Source organism: Maylandia zebra, linkage group LG20, assembly GCF_041146795.1.
Source record: "Maylandia zebra isolate NMK-2024a linkage group LG20, Mzebra_GT3a, whole genome shotgun sequence".
In the NCBI taxonomy this organism is placed as follows: Eukaryota; Metazoa; Chordata; class Actinopteri; order Cichliformes; family Cichlidae; genus Maylandia; species Maylandia zebra.
This window is the reverse complement of record NC_135186.1, coordinates 26946438-26955509: the sequence shown is the minus strand read 5'-3', so window position 1 is coordinate 26955509 and position 9072 is coordinate 26946438. Positions and strand designations below refer to the sequence as shown.

At 40.2% G+C, this 9072-nt stretch overlaps 1 protein-coding gene across 2 annotated transcripts; it reads left to right on the top strand.

Annotated features, from left to right (window-relative positions):
- On the top strand, positions 1–7781 carry LOC101465830 (specifically androgen-regulated gene protein). Of its 2 annotated transcripts, XM_004546248.4 has the most exons (5): positions 1–147; positions 390–465; positions 3127–3311; positions 5124–5286; positions 5395–7781. In XM_004546248.4, exons 3-5 carry the CDS (start codon positions 3261–3263, stop codon positions 6900–6902), a joined length of 1722 nt encoding a protein of 573 aa, XP_004546305.3. In that variant the 5' UTR covers positions 1–147; positions 390–465; positions 3127–3260; the 3' UTR covers positions 6903–7781. The 2 variants fall into 2 exon arrangements, with proteins under 2 accessions (XP_004546305.3, XP_004546306.3); XM_004546249.4 differs by lacking the exon at positions 390–465 and having other exon boundaries at positions 14–147.
- The last annotated feature ends 1291 nt before the right edge of the window (positions 7782–9072 follow it).

Genomic DNA, 9072 nt, shown 5'->3' with positions numbered 1-9072 from the left:
TCACCTGGCCGTAAGCCTCTCACACTTCTCCCGTCTGTCACTACCAGTCGCATAGTTTTACTTCCAGGAACAGTACTGTCGGGGGAGTGCACCGCAGCTATGGACTGACAGCAGCGCAGTTTCACCGACCTTTCTCGCGCATATCTGGTAAGTTATCAGGAAACTGTCCTCTTAAAAGCGTAATGTGCTCGTTTAGGGTGAAATCATGGGTTACAATGGAGGCAACGACGAAATAAAGTTGTGTGAAAGCTCGTAAGTCTACTTTATGAAAATACAGTGATCATTTAGAGTGGTGCGTGTGTGTAAGTGTGTGCGCTCGATTTGTTCAGAGCAGATTTTACCATCAGGTGTAACATAATGTTTTTGTGTTTGTTTGTTTTTTTACTTAGTTTGTAAGTTTTGACCCTGGAGTGTCATTTTGTGTCTGTTCGGGTGGAGGAGAGTGCAGCAGGAATAGAGAGACGGGTAAGATATTCAGCAAAAGACTAACATCAGTATCAGAAATGCTCCGATATGCATTACTTATCAGTTTTTATGCTCTAAATTTGTTTTTAGAGATAACACAACTGACCATAGTGTTTGGACCCTGGTTATCTGAGTCAGGATTAATGCAAATATTTGCTCATAAATGTCACTAACAGTCATTTTAATGGAACAAGTGTGAACATTAAAGACATGTTTCTGTTCTCTCAAACAGGCTGTGAGTTGCACAACCCAATGTTAACCATGAATCTTTGTTTATTGTTAATCATTAAACCAGCTCTGGCTGGCTAACCTTGAATACATACTTAACATTTTTGAGTTTTTCAATAAGGCACTGTGATTTGTTATCAAAAGCTATCAATCATTATCCTGGGTTTTTAATAAGTCTAGCTCACAAACTGTGCAGCTGTTCTCACATTTAAGGCCTGGAGCTGATCCTCCCTTTTAATATTTTAAAGGTTTCATCCGCTCATGTGTTTGGCTTCATTTAAGAGTTGTGTCGAAGACATGGAAGCAGGCAAAGTGACATTCCTGTCACTATTAAATCCTGACTCAGCTGTGGGTGCAGTGTGCTTTGCCAGTGCTCCAGTTTGAGAGGTGTTGCCTGCTCAGGTTTGGACAAAGGGAGGGACAATAATTAGCTGCTTACTGTGGGAGGCCGGTGTGTGCTTTGTCAACTAGCTTTTGTTTCCAGAAAACATGTGGGAATGTGGGGGTTGATGATCAGGTTTTTCATCAGCTGCCTTTGCTAAGTTTTCATGTCATCAGGTCAAAAGTGCCATGTACAGAAGATGGAGCTGATAAGTTCAGTGAACAAAGGAAAAGTCTGTCACTGTCTTTGCATGATTCAAATCTTAAAAGTAATGAGGTGAAAAAGCTGACGGTAAAATTGAAAAATAGTTACATGTCCTCTAAAAATGTATTTCATTTTCTTCAATGTAGTGTTTAATGCTACTTTTTAAAAAACATGCTTTTTAATTAGATGCAAGATTTCAAAACAAAAGTCATAGAAAATCCCCCACTTGTTACCCAATCTTACTGTTCAGTAATATTTCAAATATTTCACTTGCAGCAATAAAATTATGCTCTTTATGGGCCCACAGGAAGCTTTTTTTAAGTGTTGTTTTTATGAGAATGTTCGATGTACATTGTAATTCTTATTCTGACAGAGTTATGTATTGTTTTTTGCTGAATGAGCCTCTGAGTGTCTGAGTTTCTCTCACTTCTCGAACCACATTAATTTACTATTGCACAAATAAACTAAAGCTGTGACACACAGCATGTTATTTTGGGGGATAATTTGCATGCAGGCGCAGCAGGGTATGAAAAGAAACTTTAATTCTGTTACTCTTGTATTTTTAATCAACATAATGGTGTTGCTTGTGCTTTCACAAACATACCTGAACTGGCTGCAGCACTATGTGGTAAAGAAGTTCTATACCAGGTCGTAAAATAGCTTTTTTAAGTAAAATTATCAATTTGTCTGACCCATTTAGCTTTATAGTTAATTAGCTAAAAAACTTTTGACGACCATTGTCGACAATTTTTCCTCTAGCCCTAAAAAACACCTACTTGAAGTTGCCTTTTCTTTACGCTCTCATTAAGAATCAACCTGTTGGTTTGGTTGATTTTTTTTTTTTTTTTTTTTTTTTTTTTTGCGACTAGCATACTTTCCTCATGCCTGACTTGCCAGTAGTGATACGCAAAAGATAGGGAGCGGAGGCACAAGCATGCTGTAACACAACATATCTGGATTCTTAGCACAAATTTGCCATGATGTGAGGTATACCGTGTGTATTTGCAAGTAAGAGCGTTTGATTGTTATATCATAATGGCTGAAATACTGATTATTAAGGGATGCTGACAGCACTGTCTGCTTGCGATGACGAGTTCATTTTCCTGATTTGTAGAAATATCTTAAAGACCAAACCAGTAATGAATTATAAATACATAAATACACTGTTACAGGTGGCAAAAAGAAGGAAAGCACAATTAAGCACAAGCAAAATTAATAAGTCTGAAGATGCCAAATTTCTGAGATATTTGGCATTTTTGCTAGAAACTGACTCAAAAATTTAATTTTTTTTTAAAAATATGCGAGAGGTCTCCATAAGAGGTCTTTTCTGTTGGCATACAGGTGAGTTTAATTATTAATAAATGAAACATTTAATCTGTTTCCTGTGAAAGACATCACTATGCATGACAGATATGCATAACTGAAAATATTCTCCATTTCACAGCTACTCTCCTTTAATGCGTGCCTCGATCCACGTTGTTTTTAAAAAAAAGGCGAAAAGTTTTAGCTCAACCATTATTTTATTTAATGACTCAATTAGCATAACTAGATTTGCTTAATATATCATAGTGACCATGACAGCACATTTGAATCATGTTACAAAAATAAGACGGCCATTACATTATGAGGATCATTAAACTATCAGCTGTAATTTATGACCTTAATTTATCACAATAATTGTAAAGATGCTGTTTTGTTTACCAACTAATTCTCTAGCTATATTTAGCCTCAAACTAAGGCTTCATCAGTCAGTGGTCAAAGAAATGAACATTTTCCACTGTGGAGATAGTAGTGACTCACAAATTTCATCTGATTGTAGTTTCATGCTTTTGTCCTTGACATTTCAGATTTTTCCTGAGACAGACTTTCAGTGAGATTTACACAAACGAAACAGGGCCGCGAAGAGCATGTGATGCCCTCATCTTCCTTCATGTGCAAAGCCAAAGAGTGACACGTGGCCAGGTGGTGTTCCCGTAGCAACATGGACAGCGCAGGAAGCTCGGACAGCGTAATCAGCACGAACTCTGGCTATGTGAGTGCCGCTGTAGCGCTTTATCTCAGTCGTCTGTATTACTGACTCTCTCGTACAGAACAAACACAAACGCTTCTCTCCTCGACTGGAAGAGAATAAAGAAATAATTGAGATTTGTGAAGTCTGAGAGATGAGAGGAACTGAATTTATAATTGGTGAAAGGTTCTCATGTTTAGTCAGTGAGGAGCTTTCAAAGGGTTTCAGCACATGTTTTCATAAATGAAGTATAAACAATCTGAAGCCCTCAGACACCAGCAGCCACCTGAAATAATTTTTTTCCAACAGGCTAATATAGAATAAGAGAAAACTAGGAGATGGATGGGAGTTGTTCCTTTGGATCTGTTTGAACTACTGCATATTTAACACACAGACTACCAGCTGGGTTCCCAAGAATTATTTACTGTAAGAAGAAATCACAATAGTAAACGTTATTTCTTCTTGGAGTATTGTTAGATATGGTAAAAAATGGCAAAGTTGCAATTAATTTGCATACTTTGTGCCTAATCTTACAGATTTAATCTACATTATTTCTTAAAAGCTTATTTATCATCCTTTGGTTCTGGTGCCAGTAAGTTTAATCATTATTTGTGGTGAATTTATATGATGAAACCAATTCAGTTTCATTTTGACTTCAATATAAAATAACTGAAATAAACACGCAAAAATCAGTTGGTATCCCTGAAACGTAATCCGTCCAGTTTGCTCTGGGTCTGCCCTAAAGCCTCCTCCCTCTAGGAGATGCCTGAAACACCTTGTCTAGGAAGTATCCTGGTCAAAGGCCAAACCACCTCAACTGGCTTCTTTTGAGGAAAAGGAGTAGTTGTACTCAATGCCCCTCCCAGATAAGCTCCCAACTCTATCTCTACAGGTGAGCATAGACACCCTTTGGAGGAGACTAGTGAGTCACTACACAGAATTTCCCCCTTTTCTGGCTGAGAACCACGGCCTTAGACTCGTAGGTCTTGATTCTCATTCTTCATGCTTCACACTCAGTTGTAAACCACTCCAGTACGAGCTGGAGGCCGCTGGCTGATGTAGCCAAGAGAACCACATCGTCTGCAAAAAGCAGAAATGAGAACTTGAGACTACAGAATTCAACACCCTCTACCCCTTGACTGTCCTTAGAAATCATTGACAAAGGACAGCCCTGATGGAGTCCAGCACCCATCAGGAACAAGTCTGACTTTTTGCTGCCAATGCAAATTAAGCTGTCACTAGAAACAAGTCAAACTAATGAAGCTAAACACATAATACAGGCAGTTATCACACCTAGTTTGCCTCATGCTATGCTCCGGGCATGCTGGTATGTGACTGGAGGAGTTTCTGCCCGCCTGTCTTTGTTTCGGGATTTTCCAGCTGAATGCTGGACATCAGCAGGTGGAGTTTTTCACGCTATGAGAAGGGTCATTGCTGCTGAGACTGGAGCTTGCAATATAGCTTTTTATTTGTGGCGTGATCAGAGCACAACTCAGCTGTTTCAGGTAGATCTCGTGACACTCTCATTTCTGATAACGTCCAGTCTGGGAGGTTCCCTATCCTGCTAATAAATGCAGTAGTGGAGTCTTTCTTCTTCTAACATGACTGACAGACTCCTCCCGCCCCACACACCAGCACCGTGTGGTAATTTAAATTAGAGCCTATGACAAACTGAATAAGATGTTATATTATTAAAACTGTATGGGGACAATTGGGTATTTTTAAAAAAGCGTTAAGAAATGCAAAACAGTTGTGTGATAATATGAGAATCAAATTGAGAAAGTCATGAAAAATACACATGATAGGAAAAAATATCTAATTTCATTTTTTGTGCAGAGTGAAGACAGCATGGACCACTTATCTGCAGAGGAGAGGGCGTGTCTCACGTATCTGGAAGAAACAATCGAAGCGCTGGAGACGCAGGAGGACAGCGGCGTATCGAATGATGAATCACATCATGAGAGTCTAACAGAAAAAGCAGATCAGATGAGAGTAAATGGTATGTGATGTGCTGTTGTGTATATTTTCTTGTGTACCTTTATTTGCATTGCAGATGCACGGTTTGTGCTGCAACACTAACTGTTGTAATTGTGTTTTTCTTAATTAGACATTTCCACTTTGATGCCTAATGGCTCCAAACGCGACCAGAAATCATTTCTAAGTGATGAAGTGCCCACAGCACCACCTGCATCCACAGCATTAGCCACAGAAGGAAAAACTCAGCTAAATCAAATCTCTGAACCACAAGTCAGTCCTCTAATCCCTGAATCTTCTACTGATACCAGAATCCACTCATCAGCTATACAGACTGAGATGTCACGCTCAGCCACAAATGAAGATGCTGATCCTGAGAGTGTCAAAAGTACAATTGTTTGTCCAGGACCATCTACTGACACCTCTGAGATTGATCTGAGTGTAATTCCACCTCCCTTAAACTTTAGGGATGAACCTGACTCTCCTTCACAGCCTGTGAACGTAAAAGACCTTACTCCATCTGTGGGAATTTCCAGGAAAAAGCCGGGAATAACCTTTGATTTGGAGCAGATTCGTCAGAGGGCCTCTGTCAAGAAAGATTTGACAAGCCCTGTGACCAAGGTGCCTCAAATCAAACCTCAGCCTGAGTCTCTCAGTCTGCTCACAAGTTCACAAATTGTTGCTCCAGCGTCTCCTGAAAGTGCAGAGCCCAAAAGTCCACCTGTTGTGGCCCCAAAGCCTAAAAAGCTGCCCCCCAACATTATTCTGAAATCTCACAAGATGACTAACTCTGATGGAAACTCAGCGCATCCAGTGCTCAACAGCAGTGAACAGCGGCCATTCTTGGATCCTCACAAAGTTCGCATGGAGGCTCTCAGAAAGCTCGGCCTGCTTAAAAGCAGTGAGGAGGAAGAATCGATCCCAAACCAGAGCTCTAAACTTCCTCTCAAAACCAGAGTGTCTTGGGCAGCTTCATCTTCTTCTTCTCCTCCAATCAGCCCTGCAGCTCCAAATGAACCACCATCATCACAGTCTTATAACCTTCCCCCTGCCTCTGTTACTGTCCAGCCTTTGAACCCTGGTGCTATATTACCATCAAACACTTCTACTGCTCTTACAGTTCTGGATCCTGATATTCTCCCAGCACCTGCTGATTTCAGTGACCCCACTGAGCTTTCTCCTTCAGAAAATCAACCATCTGCTGTCAAAGATGCCACTTCTCTTACCTATTCTGGCCTGGTCAAGCAGCTGACACCGCCAAAGGTCAAATCAGCCAGCCTCGGGCGCACTGAGGTGGGTATAAGCAGATATACAGCAGGTCAAGACTACGGTGAGGCCAGTCAGGGCACCAGCATTAATCAGAACCTCAACCAGCTGCGTAACCATCGACCGCGCCCCGCCTCTCTTGGGAGTAGGAAGGATTTCTCAAGTGCTCAAGGAGAGGATTTGGAGGCAGAGCCTTCCATTACTAAAGAGCCAGCCTCACAGAAGGCCTTGCCTGCCCACACTGCCTTGCATCACTCCAGAGACACTCAGAAACTGCCTCGATCACAAGGTATCAGCGTGCTGATCTGCCCTCGTTCAGAAAATGAAGAGGACCGCCGTGGGGCCCTGAAGAAGCTCGGACTGCTAAGAGATTGAATATGCACCTCATTTATCTGTCAGACTACTTTAAGATGATGTATGTTAAGAGACATACCAGAGTTTTCTACGTGATTAATATGGACAGTTAAAAAAAAAAAAAAGCTTTCAGGAAGCAGCTTAACCACATATTTATGCATTTTTATTTTACTGCATTGACAAAACTTGGAATTAAATGACTGTCAAGGACATTATTGAATGTACTTTTTACCTATATTGTACAACCTTATTTCCAATGTTTTTTCCCCACAGCACTAGCAGTCAAGGATATTTTTAATATTCATTAACTGTCACTGTGATATATGTACTTTTGTAAAGTAAATGATGTTGCTTTTATGAGACAATAGCGAGTTATTTAGTCATTTCAGTTTATTTTGTGAAGTATGATTAGAAACCTTCTTAATGTCCCTCGCTGTGTGCTTTCAAAGGGTCTCTTTGTACTTCTCCTTTTAGGTACTTCCATGTGTTGCTGTTGTGTTATGTAATTTGATTTTCACTTCCTACAGTCTGTTAGACTTTTTGTCTGGTTTTGTTTCCTTTTACCAACCGCTGGCTAGTACTCAGATTTGTGCATTTACTGTGAACTGCACTGAACCTATTTGCTTTGTAGAGTTTGTATCATAACTAGAAGATGTTGTTTTTCTTTTTAAATCAGTGGATATGGGGAAGGGATGTTCGGGAACATACCTTACCGTAACTCAAAGCACATAGTCGGTGAGCACTGGGTGAGAAGGATCTAAAAGGTTTTTTGCATGGCTGAATAATGATGCATAAGCTTGTTACATAGCAGCTACATGTCTGGAGTTAATGGGTCGACAAGGTGCAGGCATTTATTGCATCTTTTATTTAAACCATAAACTGACTGCTTTCTGAATGTCATTGTTTTGACTCCTTTTGGTCATTTTTTTTAAAATGCAGATGCATCTGTCATATCGAATCGAAACTTGAGGCACCAGTTTTGTGGCTCAGCCTCAGCAACTTTATCTGATGTGATGATGAGTGAACTAGTACAACCTGTTTTTCACCTCGCGGTTCAGCCTTCATGGAACATCTTTGCTGCTCATGATGGCTCATTTACGAGCCGACGGTTTGTCTGAAAAACATTTTATTGCTGCTGCAGGCTTTTTAGACAAATAGAATTGCTCTTTCCTGTAATTTGCCGGTGAGGTCACCTACTTCTGTGAACGCAAGCTCAATTTGAAAAAGTGTTTTATCTGAGCAGCTGTTTACAGCAGGGTGCAGAGCTACAGAGCTAATAAAGAACAAAGCAGGGACTGGATCAACACATTTGGCTATTTTTGGAACTAAACTTTCCAGACAGTACTGATGGAAAAAATGAGCAAAATTAAAATTTTCTTGGCGTGTCCAGGCGGATAACAGTGACTCCTCTTTAATTGTCCAATTAGAAATTAGCAAGGTGAAGGTGCGCTGTCTCTGCATGGCTGGATCAGTGCCAATGGTACTGTGTCATTGTTGTAATTCTTTGAGCCCTGCCCTTGATACCAGCCCTTAACTCACAAATCGTTTTGTTCTGACCCTGATAACGCCTAGGACAGCTTTGCAGCATTTTTTTTTTTTTAAGTCCAGCCTCTAGTTTGCATTTTCTACACTCAGAATATTTCCATGCTTTTTTGTTTAAAGTCTAAAAATATTTTTATAAGAAAGTAAATCCTTGATGTCGATCTCCCAGTCGCAATTTTTTTATACGAGCCGAGTGGAAATTTGAATATTATTTTTAATATTTTACATCAAGAGATGAAGCACATTTGTTTAATTCGGAGTTGAATAGTACTCACTGTTTTGTTCCAGACACCAAGAAGCTAGTATGTAAAGTATCAGTGGTTTATTTTTGTTTAGCTCAAAGTGAACATCCTCATTCCCTATAAACCCAAGAGAAGAGAAAGCAGCTACAGTAGGTGCCGTCAGACTGACACAGGCAGCTTTGTGCTGCACTGTGGCGTGTTGGTATGTGAGCTATTTTTCCTTTCCACCTGAGTGCAGCAGACCTGACTGACAAGGACTCAATGACAGCAACTGTCAGCTTTCACAGTTCTTCTCCTAGGATCCTGAAACAGCCACTATGAGAAACATACCATAAAATTTTCCCTACAGAGAAAATGAAAACTTTTAGTGATTGGTATGAAATGTGACAGAGGTGAACAAGAGTCTA

Excerpts from the sequence above, each read along its gene's own strand:
- LOC101465830 (XM_004546248.4), top strand. The coding sequence starts at position 3,261 with ATGGACAGCGCAGGAAGCTCGGACAGCGTAATCAGCACGAACTCTGGC. Across the intron at positions 3,312-5,123 it reads TCAGCACGAACTCTGGCTAT|AGTGAAGACAGCATGGACCA; the intron begins GTGAGTGCCGCT and ends TTTTTTGTGCAG. Across the intron at positions 5,287-5,394 it reads AGATCAGATGAGAGTAAATG|ACATTTCCACTTTGATGCCT; the intron begins GTATGTGATGTG and ends TTTCTTAATTAG.